This window comes from Halictus rubicundus, chromosome 15 (genome assembly GCF_050948215.1).
Source record: "Halictus rubicundus isolate RS-2024b chromosome 15, iyHalRubi1_principal, whole genome shotgun sequence".
NCBI lineage: Eukaryota > Metazoa > Arthropoda > Insecta > Hymenoptera > Halictidae > Halictus > Halictus rubicundus.
Window position 1 is genome coordinate 4424373 of NC_135163.1, and position 16687 is coordinate 4441059.

At 38.7% G+C, this 16687-nt stretch overlaps 2 protein-coding genes across 4 annotated transcripts; one reads left to right on the top strand and one right to left on the bottom strand.

The window, feature by feature from the left end:
* The first annotated feature begins 684 nt into the window (after window positions 1-684).
* On the top strand, window positions 685-5407 carry LOC143361414 (leukocyte receptor cluster member 8 homolog). Of its 2 annotated transcripts, XM_076800782.1 has the most exons (7): window positions 685-836; window positions 919-1060; window positions 1495-1907; window positions 1988-3168; window positions 3311-3644; window positions 3929-4136; window positions 4814-5407. In XM_076800782.1, exons 2-7 carry the CDS (start codon window positions 990-992, stop codon window positions 4974-4976), a joined length of 2370 nt encoding a protein of 789 aa, XP_076656897.1. In that variant the 5' UTR covers window positions 685-836; window positions 919-989; the 3' UTR covers window positions 4977-5407. The 2 variants fall into 2 exon arrangements, with proteins under 2 accessions (XP_076656897.1, XP_076656896.1); XM_076800781.1 differs by lacking the exon at window positions 685-836 and having other exon boundaries at window positions 912-1060.
* Window positions 5408-7105: 1698 nt separating this feature from the next.
* Pka-r1 (protein kinase, cAMP-dependent, regulatory subunit type 1) lies at window positions 7106-16270 on the bottom strand. Of its 2 annotated transcripts, none has more exons than XM_076800789.1 (5): window positions 15899-16270; window positions 9784-10093; window positions 8883-9149; window positions 8447-8650; window positions 7106-8361 (listed from the first exon to the last, which is right to left on the bottom strand). In XM_076800789.1, exons 1-5 carry the CDS (start codon window positions 16061-16063, stop codon window positions 8189-8191), a joined length of 1119 nt encoding a protein of 372 aa, XP_076656904.1. In that variant the 5' UTR covers window positions 16064-16270; the 3' UTR covers window positions 7106-8188. The 2 variants fall into 2 exon arrangements, with proteins under 2 accessions (XP_076656904.1, XP_076656905.1); XM_076800790.1 differs by lacking the exon at window positions 15899-16270 and adding an exon at window positions 12748-13026.
* Window positions 16271-16687: the final 417 nt, after the last annotated feature.

Here is a 16687-nt window from a genome sequence, read left to right on the forward strand (position 1 = left end):
TCGGGGAAGAACCGCAAGAGGGCACTAGTAATGTCTTCTTAATAAAACCGTTACAGAGCTGCCTATGACAATTTATTCCCGCTAGTTCTTCGATTTACCATTAAATAAAAAAACTAAATGCTTGATATTCGGAGAAGCAGTATTTAAATTTGGAATAAGAAGAATTGTCAATTCTTTGATAAAAGGCATGGAATGATATTATCTAAAACAAATATGTACGTGAAAAGTAAAAATTTCTCTATCAAGCTAGTTTATCCGTTCTGAACAAAATTAGAACTAATTTTGTCCATTACAGACAAGCATTTCAAAGCATGATTAAAACTAACATTGAATGTGTAATTATATTCTGTAGAATAAATATGTACGAATAATTTAGCGGAAATAAAGAAAATAATCACAATAGAACTACTATAAATTTGAAAATCAATCTCTTAACGCGTTATATCAAAAATCCGTTATTCCTCGTTTATTTTTGCACTCCCGCGCTTTCGGTGTAGAGCTATTGCTTCTTCTGTGTTTTTTGTACAACTTACAAATAATCTTAGAAACTGTAAAAACTAATTTAGGAATTAGTATGCAACTATCTCAAAACCAAGTAACGTTTTAATTTAATTACGCACACGTTATAGATGGCGCGACAGGCGCCAACGACACCGGTAGCTATATGAATTTCGCCGATGCTGCCGTCTAGGAATGAAGAATCGCATAACTCATCGACTCCATTTTATCTTGTTCAGAGAAGCTCAGTCGTTTGTCCAACGCATTACAATTCGACAAAATACTGTTGTATTCGTGAATATGTTTTAAAAAATCTCTTCTGCTTGGACTGATTCGTGGTAATGCAAACAGTGTTTACGGCGGTGAAACGTAAAGCGTAAAATTGTTTAAGCAATTCTCATTTTTTCCACGGTATGTCAGAGGGTGAGGCTACAGCGTCGCAGAAGAAACAGCAGCCATTTCAGCAACAGCCACAAATCGGAGTAGGCTTGATGGCAACAAACATGGCATGGCAATATCCTTCGCCAAACAATATACACAACATGTTTCCTCCATATTCGGGGTAAATATTTTTTACAATAATTTTATATACTAATATCCTCGCCCGTTATACAATGAGTGGAATGAGTCACCCGTAGACGTGTGTTCGGAGCAACGTCGAAGAACGTTACACGAACGAAAGTTCGAAATTCATGTATTCGCTTTCAAATAAATCGAAAACGTTTCCCTTATTCAAATAAATAAGTTTCGAGAGAAGAAAAATGTGGGTGTACAGATATAATCTATATTAGGAAATTTATTGATGAGTTAAAAAAAAAATACTGGGGTTGACCTAATTTTGGAGCAATATATAGAATGCATGAATATATATTCGCATTTTCAACTAATATATATTCGCATTTTGTGCTGTTTATCGAACTTATTGATAACTAGATTAATTCTAAAAATTTATTTGTTGTAAGAGAAAATATTAATTTATTACATTCTTTGTTGCAGGCAATTGTATGGTCCTGGATACCAAGGTGTACCTCATCAGGGGCAAATATTTAATTATTATCATACAATGATGCCTGGGTATGGACAACCTTTTAATCCACAGCAGATGCAACAGCAGCAGCAGCAACAACAACAACAACAGCAACAACAGCAGCAGCAGCAACAACAACAACCACAGCAACAGGGCAACAATCAAGGAAAACAACTGCATCAACAGCCTCCTGTACCTGGGACACCAATGTCTTTGGAGGATGAGGCAGATCTGCCTCCTCTTCCACCTGGACCACCTCCATCTGTGCCGCAATCTCAGCAGCACAACAATCAAGTGCAGCAAACTATGCAGCCGCATCCAGCATATATGTACAACTCTTTCCCTTATGGAAATTGGAATGGCATGCACAGTGACATGTCTCGTAAGTTTTCTCCGACACGTAAGAAAATATTCTTGAGTTACCCTAACAAATATTTAACTACTGTTCGTTCTTGATTTTAGAATACAACAATCAAATTCGTTTCAACGTACAAAACAAGAAGAACGGCATGACATTCACTCCGTCCAGCAATAGCGGGGCTGCGAAGAAAAAACGTAAGCGGAACAAAAACTTAGCGGCACAATTCAACAATAGCTTTCAGGCGAACAGTCCCACTACTACTTTTGTACCGGGTCCAAATTTGAAGACAGAACTACCACCCCTACCCCCGGCACAGCGTGAAGTAGCAGCTCCTCCTCCACCGACTGAAGAATCCCCTGCTCCCACTTCTACACCTGCTACTACTACTACTACCGTTAACACAACTCCTAGTGCTGGTACTCCAGCGATAGGTACTCCCTCTACTATGACAACCCCCAGCCCAGTCGGAGATTGGCCTGACAGTTTGAAGAACTACGTGAACAGATGCTACGAAAAGTGCAAAACGGCCGTGGACAAGGATCAAGTCGAGATTATATTAAAGGGCAAGATTACACGCGCGGCAAACGATGGCTCGCTATGGGTGAAGGATTGGGACCAAGAGCCATTACCTAGCATCCACAGTGAACGCATGACCATGACGATCAAACCTCAAAAACCGGCATTAAAGTTGAACAATATAGCAAATCCGCTGATCACTGCACAGGGAGGCTTGCGCAAGCCAGGCCTCTCTACTTCTCTTGGGGCTCGGCTTGGTGCGCGTCTCTCTGTCAGTCACAAACGATCGAGATCAAGGTCGCGGACTAGATCTAGATCAAGATCAAGATCCAGATCGAAGTCAAGATCAAGGTCGAGGTCCAGATCGAAGTCGAGATCGCGTTCCAACACACGTAGCCCGCCATCCCGAAAGTACAGACGTAGCACATCGTCGTCGTCCAACGTTAGCGACCGGGAACACGACTATAAGTCGTTAAAGACGAAAAAATCCAATAAAAGCAAACAAAATCACAGCAGCAAGAAAACAAAGAAGACTAAACAGATGAAATCACATTTCTATTCAGAGTTTGGTTTAGCTACAGGCAACACCGAGGAACTAGGATCCAAGGAGAAACTGCAACAACGCGCTGCAAGATTCAACGACAGTATTTCCAGGACCGTCAGCAACGGTGTTAAAGATGATTCCTCGGCAGAGTTTGACTTAACTGGTCTTCACATTGTTGGCACATGCAAGGATATAGAAAAGCCATATTTGCGGCTGACATCTGTAAGATTCTATTCCTGCTAATGAGATTACTAGAGTTGTGCGAAACGGGAATTTCGACAATGACATTTTCGGGTTCTCGCACACCTCTAAAGGTTACCTCATTTCCACTTATTATTAAATATATATTATTTGCACGTTACAGGCTCCAGCTCCCTCCGCTGTACGTCCGGTAAGTGTACTCCAAAATTCTTTGGCACATGTCAAGAAACGTTGGGTGGCTGAACAAGACTATAGATATGCTTGTGATCAACTTAAATCCATTCGGCAAGATCTTACCGTCCAAGGTATCCGAGATGCATTTACAGTCCATGTGTATGAAACGCATGCCCGTGTAGCTTTAGAAAAAGGCGATCATGAAGAGTTCAATCAATGTCAGACACAGCTAAGGATGCTGTATCAAGATGTCGGCGGAGAAAATCGGTGCGAATTTATCGCATACCGAATACTGTATTATATTTTCACAAAAAATTCCCAAGGTAACAAACTCGCTCAGAAATCTTTCAGATGAGATGCAGGATATATATTATTTACACATCTTGTTACGTTCTTTGCAACTAAAAATGTTCATACTCACCACAACATAAATAGTGTACTGGAAGCATCTTTATAATTTCAATAATGAAAAACTAAAAAGTGTGAAACCGATCGTGGTACGGTTAGTGTTAAGTAACAGTGATGGGTACTGAATGTATTGGATCTCATCTGTAAAAATACCTGGAACTTATCCAGAAAAGGCAATTAATGATATTTTCTCTTACAGATTTAACAACAATTTTAGCCGCTTTATCTAAGGAAGACAAAAACGACGAGTGCATAAAACATGCACTGAAAGTGCGTTCGGCTTGGTGGTTAGGCAACTTCCATGCCTTCTTCAAACTGTACGCCATCGCTCCAAGAATGGCAGCCTTCCTGATGGACTGGTTTGTTGCAAGAGAACGCAAGAATGCATTGAAGTGCATGCTAAAGTCGTACGTACTAAACCTTTTGTTAACCTTTATCCATTTATACTTGTTGAAGCATCTTCAAACAGTATTTGACGGTACTCTACAACCATTAATATCATTAATGGTAAACGATCTCCTTTTCTAAATCACATTTTATAAACTTCTTTTTTACATTGTCTTAAAATTATCTGTATCGCTTTTCTTTTTCTCTTTTCTTTTTTTAATATTTTACATCGCCTAGCATAATGACACATTTGAAACTCCTTTTTTTTTTACAATTAAACTAATTTGATTTGGATTGGTGTGGTAGTTGAGTAACATTCATAAAACCATAAATTGTTTTGCTTCCTAGATACGAGTAAATTAAACGTACTAGTAGCTCATAGTTATGAAATATGTTTCCATACTTCCATTGGAAATATATTTGTCATCGTCATAGTTCATTTTTGAAAATTGTCAACTTTTTAAATTTATACAGGTGTATATCGTTGTGCGGAGAAGAGGTTGGAAGAGTGAACAATTTTTTTTTTAATCACGTATAATCATACACAGATTTCTGTTACAGGACATCGTAGCTGAAAAAATAATTAATTTTATATGTACATATATATGTTCATTTGCTATTTATCACTACTATAATTTTCTAATGTACACACCGTTCACGCACACTTGTCTAATGATACATTTCTTCTGCTGTTTAGCTACCGGCAAAATTTGGCGGTTGATTTCGTCGTGGCAGAATTGGCCTTTGAATCTTTGGACAAGTTTTATGAATTTGTCAATGAATTCGGGTTCGTTTATGCTGATCCTGAACAACAGCTAATCGACTGCAAGACAAGCAGTGGTTCTCTAGGTGCTTGGTAAAAGCAACATCAATCCTCTAGTTTCTCGTGGAAGCCGCATAAACAAATCGATTATTCCTCGTCGTGCACACTGGTAGGCGCAAAACTGCTCCTCGTGCATGTGCCCCATATGCACGTCGCCCTGGTTACGATGATTCTTCTCGCAGTTCTCTTTGTGATCATTGTTCTTCGTTGATCGACATCAATCGGTCGAACAACAATCTTCTATACGAGAATCCCTCCCACGATAAATCTGTACATAATACAAATCTCAAATCCTCGACCCACCGTAACATGTAACCTCGAGGCGAAGATGTTCCGTGGGTTCGAACAAATTGTACAAAGGATCAGGGATGATTGGTTCCCGATCATCCTCAACTACCTCAATCCGAACTCGGTATGAAGCCGGGGCTCGTAGCAAATACGAAAATGCAAAAAAAAAAATAAAAACAACGAATCGTCTTTCGGGGGAAAAAAAGAAAGTCTCGTCGGGTCAACAAGCTTCGACTTTTTCGATAACAGCCAAGGTCCCTCCCGTTCGTTGATCGTTGCGTGTTTTTCGCTTGTCGTCTCTGATAAATTGTGTAAACGTCTTTTTAAACGTTGCCCACGACGGAACCGGAATTTTTTAAACCTGGTTGCCAATCCTTTCGCTCGATTGAAAATGCTTCACGGTTAACCTCGACCGGGGAGCTTTGAGATTCTATGGATGAAAGAAGTAAAAAAGGATTCGACAGAACACGATTCGTACACGGGGATGAAGAACGCCACGCTGCCCATGGATGGATGACGAGTGTCGAGGCGTTGTTTTTTTTTTTTTGTGGAAGAGATCGAGGAGCCCGAAAGGAGACCGGCCAGCTGTGTGAAAATAACGAAGAAGAGAAGGAAGACATCTTCGACTTGGAGACCAACGGGTTGTGCCTTTATTGTGGATACGATATAAGGCATTGACTCTGTGGATGCAGTTGGCGTATCGTGTTCAATGATTGACGGCTAGGAACTTTTAATCGGGACAAAATCTATTTGGCGTCGACTCGCCAATCGCGTGTGATATAAGTGATTTATTTTTATCTTTTTAAGTGTTTATCGCAGGACAATATTTTTTCTTCTCCTTTGATTAAATCTCTGCTATCGATTCTCGGTTCTCGAGAATGTTCTCTCGGTTCTCGAGAATGTTCTCTCGGTTCTTCTACCCGTTCGGAACCACACCGGGTATAGCATCGTAATTCGGAGAAGAAAAGAAAAAAAGGGACAATTTACACTGTACGATCGCATTCGAGTATGGGTACTGTGCATAATAAATTATTTAATTTTTCGGATATTATATTACTTTTTAATGCATTATACACTGGCACCTAACGGATTTACAGGGCATCTGTTGTAAATTGAAATAAAACGTTTTATTATGTTGTAATTTGAACTTCCTTCGTGACCTGAACATCATAGGGAAGAGCACTGGCGAAGTTATTTCTATATTCGTTAGATTAGATATTACTTTACTAATTCGATAGTGTATTCGTGATAGTCCGTAAAAAGTGTTTGATCCTTCAGCGTGATTAATTTTCTGATTCGCCGTTCTAATAGAATGATGTTGATTAAATGTATACAGCGTTAATAAAGCACAGCCGATTACGCAAAATTAAATTATAATATGTGAACACATGGCAGTCAAGATGATAAAGAGGAAAACTCTTCGGTTCGAATCTTCTGCTTAATAGATTAAAAATGTTAGAAGTTAGTACATGAAATAGGAATATTGATTTAGTATGTTATTATGCAGTTGAGAATTAAAAAACATTATCCAGAAACCACTTGTAGAAATCATATAATCGTTTACGGTTTTTAATAATTAGACTTGATACAGTTCTAACTGAATAATAATTGCACAAGTAGCACAATGCAATTTTTACTAACAGTAGTTGATGTATACGTAGCTTCTAAAAGGACCATCCTTACTTTCTTCGTTCATTCATTGTGCAGATCTAAAAAAAATTATCGATAAACTTGTGCGAAGCTACATTAGAGCTGCTGCCATTCAGATTCAATATTATACAAACATGTATTCAGGTTTAATATATTTTTCTTTTTATATTTTTTTTCTTCCTAAATCATACACATATACGTGCACGAATTGATCGCTACATCATGAAATGCATATAATAATTATATATATTCCAAACATTCTTACAGAACGATCAAGTTCGCTTCAATAGAATTTAACACAATAAATAACACAAATTAAATACTGTCATAACAAAGAAATTGAAGGTACAGAATTTCGAATTCCGAATACTTTGTAATAACATGATAAAATTACTTCTTTGCATCGTTCCTCCGAACATAAATATTTCGTAAAATAAACACGCGATTTACCAAACTTCTCGAGCTCCCGTGAATTGGTTCATAATACTTTCAAGAAAAGTTCGTGTAAAAGACAAAGATCAAGGTCGTATAGCGACGTGTTGCGAGTTACAAAGTGCGTGATAACGTTACGTGTCGCGGTATTTCTAATCGTTTAATTTATGTAAATCGGAATTTCATATACATATACTATCACCGTCTTTCAAAGGGTATTAGCGTGTACCGGTTTAACCAATGTACCAACAGGATAAATAACAATTGCGCTTGCGTTACAGAAAGAGTAACGATACGTCAAACGTTTGTTACGGTGCTGAGCAACGGCGTGGCAAAATCGATTTGACTTTTGAACAAATAATCAACCTCCATTTTACGTTGGAGCATCGATAAAAGAATCAGTCTGAACAAACTTCAAACTTTTTCGTTATGAACGAATCAAAAACCCCCGGTGTCTCCAAAGTAAGACATTAACGAGAACACAACCGACGATAACACGGATAACATTCAAAAGACGGTAAAACGTATACCATAATTCTTGACGCGCGCATTGGCTGACGTAATATAGTTGTTACTAGACTACAGAGGTTCATGAATTTGCAGCGTATACCAATTTAGAAAGCAAAACAAAATAAGAAAAACTTCCGGAGTCCGATAAAATTTTCATTTTACTCTCAACCTTAATTGATTCTTTCGCCGAGGGGAATAAATTGATTTAATCGCCGTTCTGCTAAACTGATCTAGAAAAATGTAAACTCGCATGAACATCCGCGGTCTAGCTGTTACTTACATATTACTTAAATAAAAAAATGTTAACAGTATAGTGAAACCGTGTAGTTCCACGAAGAAAATCAGGGCGACTGACACTCGGACAGCAATTTATACGGACAAAGACACGAAACTGTTATACTGGGTAATGTTGCGTTTCAGGATATCTGCACAGGGGCCCAGAACTCTCTCGAACCTTGCCCTATCCAGTTTTACACATTTCAAGGGGCCACGAGCCACAACCGTCGCAGCCCTTGGCCTGTCCAACAACAATGCAATCTCGCCTGAAATTAATAACAGGGTTAAACGTAACGTTCCGTTACAAATACAAGATACATTTCGCCCGCCCGAGATCATCTCCACGCCTACCGAAGTAATCGGACGGCCCTAAGCGACCCACTTCCGCCGGTTCCTCGTTCTCCGAACGCTGTTGAAGGACTACAGCTGTGCCCTCTACAATTATATAAAAGTCCTCGCCGGGTTCACCCTGTCGAACTATCGTCTCGCCGTCGTCAAATGCTACCGGTTCCAAAGCATCGGCTACAGTCAACCGTTCCCACTTATCCAGAGACTCTAAACATAGACCAGTCATTATGCAATCTATTTATAAGCGATATCGTCCACAATATGTAATTGGAGGTAACGGATATAGCGTCGGATCAAATTGAAACAGGCTACAAAAACAAATGCCGAAGATGGTCCTCGGTGAAAAATCCTAGTTGATCTAGTTACTCGCAGGAGGGGGCTGCGCTTCTTTTTTTGCTTATAATCCCGTTGTGTTTACTACCTCGCTGTTCAGACTCACCTAAAATAGACACTCTAGAGAGAAACTCTTCGTACATCTTTCGCTTTCTTATGGTGGAGCCCATGAGGATTCTCCGGTAAGAATCTCTGTCGATGCCCCACAACTTGACGTCCGTTTTCGCTCGTACAGTCGCTGCACGCGGTGTGCCGTAAATTAGCGCCAATTCGCCAAAAGTTCCGCCTTCCCCGATCGTAGTGGCCAGCTCTCCGTTAACGAATATTTCGACTTCCCCTTGATCGATCACGTAGAAATTGTCGCCCTCGTCCCCTAATCAGGTGTAACACAATTTCAAGTTAAATTACCGTGCTTAATCGTTTCAACAAAATTCTATTGTATATAAAGCGGTACGTCATAAATAGCCAGACACTTAAGTGAATCCTTTGACGGAACCACTTAACCTTTACGCTAACCAGCGAGTAATTAACCCTCGAACGTTCGACCGTGCAACAGTGACGCGAAGGCCAAGGGTTTTATGACCCCTACAATTTCCGAAACAACAAGTTCGATACTAGAATTCGAAAAAGATTCGAAAAGAGAACAGATTTGTTTAGTCACTTCAATAGTGCGACAAAATGTCCCTATTATTTTAACAGTAGGTTTACGGGACCCGTCAAAATGACGGGTTCTAATACTTTTAATTTACGATTATTGAGATTGTGAAGATCCATCTACGTGGAATTACTCAACAAACTTATTTCCTTAGGTATATATTATGTAAAAAATGCCTGAAAACTTGGATAAACACATTCTTCTTATTTTTATAAAGTAATGTAAAATGCTCACTTTTAATGCTCAGTAAACCTAGTGTTAAGAAGATCAGTTCGATAGTCCGATTGAAATAAATTCATAAAAATTCGTTAATTAACAACAGGGAAATTCCGTTGAGTGAAGAAATAATTACCCTGCCGAATAATTGCCTCGCCGAGCAAGAACGTGACTGGAAACATAGCGTCGAATATGTCGGAACGTTCGTTCTCATCTAAATGAGCGAAAAGAACATTCTTGGCGATGGCCTTGCTCAGAGCAGCCATCGTCTTGTAATCCTTAGTCACGACCTTCTTGACATAGCTGGTGGCATCCTCCTCGGAGACCGGCTCCGCTGAGATGCCACCTCTGCGCCTTGGTACTTGAGGACCTTGCTGTCCCGCGGGTATGTCCTCCGTGTCCTCTGGACTGGTCGCGATCTGTTGCTTGGCATCGTGGGCCTGTTCCTAAAAACGTAGTGGAAATTAACTAGTTGATTCTTGCTATACAGCAAGCTAAATCATTCTTTAGCCCTTTGTTTAAATGAATCGAAATTTTCTTGTTGCTTAGGGTGAGGGACCCACTTACTGTGCCTATACTAATTATACTTATTTTTAAATCATAACGGATATTAAATTTGTTTCATTCAAATCAGCTAATATTATATATCTCCTTTTAATACTTATTATGCTTTAAAAGCAAGTCTAATTAATATAGGCACAGTAATTGGATCCCTTACCCTATATCTTATATCGTTCTACTCGGTTGCAGCAACGTCGCGATAGAGTCGTCCTAGTTGTTTTGTAGCACGCTAACCATGATCATACACACACAAGATCAATATCGTTTTTTTCATTTGATTTTTTCTAAGCAAAAACGACCACGACAGGAGCCCCGATACGAAAAGAAGGAGAGAGAGAGAGAGAGAGAGAGAGAGAGAGAGAGAGAACACGCTTTTATAAGTCAATTTTGTTTACACATGCGCGAAGTAACTACGCGCCCTTCCCCTAATGAAATCACATGCTTCTTGAAATTTCCTGAGTATACAGGATGTCTCAAGTGTCAGACGAGACGGGTGTAGGGATTCCTCTTTCGCGAAGATGATCTCAAAGTAACCTTGAAGTAAAAAGGAGGAGAATTCAGTTTCGTAAGTCCGTGAGATTCTAAATTATAACACTAAAGAGCAATCGAAGAACAGAAATAAATGACGAATGACGAATGATCGAATCTTCCCACTTCATTTGTTTATGGATTATGGATCGTTTCGGTACATTCGCGGAGGGGACAACGGGAAGTGAAAATGATCTATTCAATCTGTTCGATAACCACTTCCTGTCGTCACGGAAGTTCGACAACGCCCGTTGTAAAATTATACAAGCTCGCGGAGAAAATGTTACACGGCGTACGAACGACGAGTATGGCTGAAGAAGGTTGGCAAATAATGCCATAGGTCACTTGGCGTTTTCACGGATGAACGGTGTCTCGTGTGGCAAACGCCTTCGTAAAAAACATCGAAACGATCGCCATGCAGTTCCACGCGGCTCGAGAAATCTTTCGTTTCGCTTCCATTGTTTCGATCAGCTTCGTTCCATTCCAAGCGAAAGTCTTACATGGCCAACGTTTTCACGACAAACAGCGATCGCGGGATAAGACGTTCTTTAGCTGCTCGATACCACCCCTCTGCATCGATCATTACATTCTTACATGTGAAGGAACTACGTCCATGGGGCTACATTAATAATATTAATCCCGTTCAATAATACACGACGAAATTCCCGCTAATTACAATATCCCCACGCAACACCCCCATTGAGATTGTGTCCCGGACATTCGCTATTTTAACCCCCGTAGGGACCCAATTACTGTGCCTATGTTAATTATACTTATTTTTAAAGCATAAGGAATATTAAAAAAGAGAGAGTCAATTATTTCCTTAAAATCAGTTAATATATCTATTTTTTAATATTTTAAGAAAAGTATAATTAATATAAGCGCAGTAATTGGGTCCCTTGTCCTACGATATTCAAAAATAGTTCCACAAAAAATCCTCGCGAGTTTTCACTCGTTTCCGTTTTACACTTTAATAGTCGTATTTAATTCATAATTTCACATTTTAGGCAGTTACGTCATAGAAAAATAATGGCGGAGATATAAAGGATTTTGAGGTATCTGAGACAGAAAATAAGTGAATCCGTGAATCGTATGCGAGGAAAAAAGGATTTTTTAGGATTGTTCAGAAGATAATAAACACTGTAAAAATAATAGTTCTCGTTCTACCGTTTAATTCGACGAATCGGTGAATCAAAAGTCACGCGCGCGGCCGTACACCCTGTATGTGCATATACGGAAACGTTAAAATAACACTATCTCGTGACGAACAGTCGAACTAAACTCTAACAATAGCATCGAATTAAAAGGACAGTGTCAAGACTAGTCGGTCAATGGTCTTAGCACGTGGTGGCACAGTATTGTACTCTTAGCCAATTGGGTTAAAAAACAACGACAAGATTTCTTGTCAAATTATTATACGATCCATCTAATAATCGAAATATTTGCAGCTTTTTTTCGTCCGCGCGGTCTTTCGAAACTCGTCAGACGTTACGAAATTCTTTCTGCCGAAGATAAATTCGAAAAACCAACAAGCTACGTAAATATACCACGGATCCCGAATAAAGATCTTACACCTATTTGAAAGTGAATCGAAAATATTTCTTTTCGTTCGAATGAAAATACTAGGTTAAACGACACGATTACCGTGATGGTGCCCATTATTGAGCTTATATTAATTATTCTCAAAGCATAATGAATATTAAAAAAGAGATGTACAACATTAACTGATTTTACTTGGAAAAAATTTAATATCTCATCCCCACAGTAATTGAGTAACCCATACCGCAGCACCGGCAAGGATTTTTCAATCAAACGCGAAACTTTCAGAGCCCACGTAATAAGACGAAACTACAATTCCGCTGACCTTAGCGGTGCGATCTATTAAAAGAATCAACCGAGAAAGAAAATCTCGAAAATATTCCAATCAAGTTTCGTAATCGAAATAAAGTAAAGAAATCTCCGGATCGCGGACCCTTATTGTCGATAATAATAATAAGATCCACGGTCATACCTCGTCCATTATTTATCCAAATACGACGCGCCGATGCGAAATGATTTTCTATCAAATATATCCTTCACTGGCAGCACGTCACACACACACACATACACACACAAACACAAACACACTCCGGAATTTCGATGGCGGAAGTTACGGGGAACGAAGTTTTTCCGTGTGAAAAGTTACGGAGGACGGAACTAACCGACAGCACGAGCCGCGCGCGAGAGGACGAACGTGTCTGATCGCGACGTCTCGCGTCGCGGCGCTTCGGAATTTTCTAAGGCCTCGCCAAATTCGATTAATACGACAACGATCTTTCGCGGCACGGCGCTCTCTGCGTGATGTCAGAGGGTGGGGAGGGTCGCCTGATGTCGTGGAAGGGAAACAATAAGCGCGATTGCAAATCACCGAAAAAAAAAAAACAAAACAACCTTTCCACTTTCAGTCATATACATCGATCGCATCTGATTCCTTTCAGTCGTACTTATACGCACTAAGGTGTCCACATAAACAACCGGTATTTTTCGTTCTCCGCAATTACCATTACGTTCTTTCAATTTCGGCAACAAGGAGGATGGGTTCCGCCAAAGAGGTATGATTTTTGTTTATACCATTTATCTACAATTTTTCCACTAAACATTTCATAATTTTTAAGAGTTTACAATTAATGGCTATAATTATGAATAAGTCACCTCTGGTCGCGTAAAAGAAAATTTCCGAGCTTCCTTTTGGTATTAAGCGTTTTTATTGTTAATACATTATTTTCTAAATTTTCAAATGTATTTCAAATGTATTTTCTTAATTTTCAAAATTCAAATGTAGGCACGCGTCTATCCTATAAAATCGCTCTTATTTGTTTAGTTGATATCATTATATAAGACTTCTGTAAAAATGTTGCCAAAATAAATCGATAATGGTAATTAATGAAGAGTAGTACAAACTTTAGAAGAAATAATAGAGCTTGTCAAGGAATGATTAAAAATCCGACATTTCATATTGCAAATTTTCAAATGTATTTTCTTAATTTTCAAAATGCAAATGTAGGCACGCGTCTATCCTATAAAATCGCTCTTATTTGTTTAGTTGATATCATTATATAAAACTTGTGTAAAAATGTTGCCAAAATGAATCAATAATGGTAATTAACAAAGTGTAGTACAAACTTTAGAAGAAATAGAGCTTGTCAAGGAATGACTAGAAATCCGACATTTCATATCGCGTGGGGGAACGTAAATTTTGTGTTGTCTTATAAAAATAAGAACGTCAAGGATATACTTTAGATCTTATAGTGTATATAGAATTTCGTGAGTACCGCGAAAACGCAAACTGAGATACTTCTGCGACGTTACCAATCGAATCGATCGACAACTAAGACAGATACGGAACCGAACGTCGGGATGGAATGTGCTTCCGATGTTGTCGAAAATTTCCGTCGCAGCACGTCCCGTTTGCACATGTTTCGAGGACGACTCGACGGAACGCGTTACACACGGACTTTCGTGGCTGTTGGCTAAGGTTGCGCGCCTCGTTATATTTCGAGCGTACTTCTATATTTAGAGCGTGCCCTATACACACAGTGCTCGTCGTGACGGTCTCCGTGGTTTTCTTAAGTTTTCGCGATCATTAGATGAAAGATAACCATAGGTAAAGTTATACTCCGGTATCATCTGGTGACCAGATGATTCCTAGCCGTCAAACGTCGGTGTAAACAGAATCAGGAATGAATAAAGTAGGACAGATGCTGCGATAGAATTAGACAAAGAATTTTTCGAGGTTTCCGTAGGAAAATGAAAAAATGGTCGAACGATAGTACGCAGATATATTCAAACGATGAGATGACTCGTGTTCAGTAGTTAACAGATTAATCATTATTATGAACATCCTGTATATCGCGCGTACTGAGGGAACCCTTGACCGTACGTTATGGCGTGCCCCTGATTTCTCAAGATTTAAATCCGACTCTCGTGTGCTGCGATTCGCGTGGTTTGCTGGAAAATGGCAAATGGTATCGATCATTCGCTCTCAACCGTCTAGACTGCGAGAAAGGGGCCACCTAAATCTCTCCGTTGTTTTCGAAGATATGAAAATCTTGTCAAGGTCGGAGTTATACAGTTCGGATGAAAAATAAGGATGCAATGACGCATGAATTTAATATCTGTACTCAATGTGTCGTGTTTACAAGCGAAAAGAAACAAAACCCTTTAGAGGGTTTACTCTAAACTACTAATCGTTTAGTCAGAAAAAGATTAGGGGGTTGTTTTATACAGAACTTTTCATTGCAGTATTTGGAATACCGAACATTTTCTACTAGAGCATTTGTCTTACTAAGCACATTGTACTAGATGTCGGTCGATAATTTTGGATTGTTAAAAATTTGATATTTTTCGTTTATGTTGATTTTGAGAAAGAATATATTAGCGTCCCCTGCCCCCTTCCAGTAAGCGCCATTGCCGTGGGGGTTGGTGGGAGAAGCAGGGGTTTGAGGGGCCCCTACCGTGCCTATCACTGTATTAGAGTACAATAAGTTAGCATAGGATGTTTTGAAGCTTTTTTTATTGTACTAAAATAATGTAATAGGCAAACCGAGTAAGGATAGACTATGTTTTAATAAATAAATAAAATACTAGAATTCGTGTAAATCAGTGAAGATTTTACGATTTATGTATACCGATCAAAAAATCTTCAATGCTTTTGCACTGACATCAGCTACTTTTGAATGATAATATTATTATACTAGAGTTACTATATCAATAATGACTCCAATAAAGTCATATTTTATTATAAAAATGATTTTTTCACTAAATAATCTACCGGAAATCGTCTTTGATTTATGAATATAATAATATATTAAAAACCGTCATAGTAATCGAAAGTAACATTCGTCGGTGTAAAACTTTTTTACCCACTGTATATTACTCACACTTGTCAAACTCTACGTATGCGTATAGTATGATACTGAAGTCTGTTTGTATATACATGAGTATTTGTATACGGAATAGATAAAATTTACATTGTACGTGGTTTGTTGCTCTTCCATCCAATTGTTGGAAGACTGCATTGTTCACCGAATGAACTGATAAATGCTTAATCGTCTAGCAGAAGTCAAACGAACAGACAAAATGAAATCCGAGGTTATTTTCAGGCGTTGCGATTCAATACGTACCCGTTCTAGTTTTTGAAAATACTCCCTTAAGAAAGATATGGGATTTTCAGGGCGACCCACGCACAGTTGCACTATACAGTCTTTCAAAACTTGTTGAATATTGTGTCTTTGCACGTATTCCTCGCACTCTCTTAAACTTTGCTCTTCCTCAAGATTCGCCGCCATATTGATGCACAAAACCAAATACCTTCTCAACGATTCCGCTCACGACAGGGAACGCTGAACGCACTTTTTCGTGTTTACAGCTCGATTTCTTAATGTAAACAATATTGGCACGTTTTGCACGAGCGTTATCATGCATTGTTTGGTACACCGTCAGTAGCAGAAAACTATACGATTCGAAGCAATAATTATTAATCAAATATAACGCCATCGATGTTCACGCGTCTATGTATATACAGTACGTCACAAAAATATTAACCGAATCAAATTTCATCAACTTTCGTTTAATTTGTATAATATGTATATTATATCAAATATTTCAAACTTTTGGATCAATAATTTCGAAAAATACATAATTGCGCACCAGAAATAGTGCATATGAATTCATAAACAATATATTTGACCCACTTTAATTTACAATGGAACTCGTTATCTTTAAATAGAAGTTCTCGATACTGCTCGTCCTGTACAGTTTGTATTTTGTCAACTTAGTATTATTTCAATCTCAATGTGTTTTACAACATTTAAGAGTACGTATGTACGAGATATTTAAAACGCTAAAGCCTAATCTTGGGATGAATCCTTTTCTCCTAATTCTTGTATTAATTTAGCTTAAAAATCACGCAA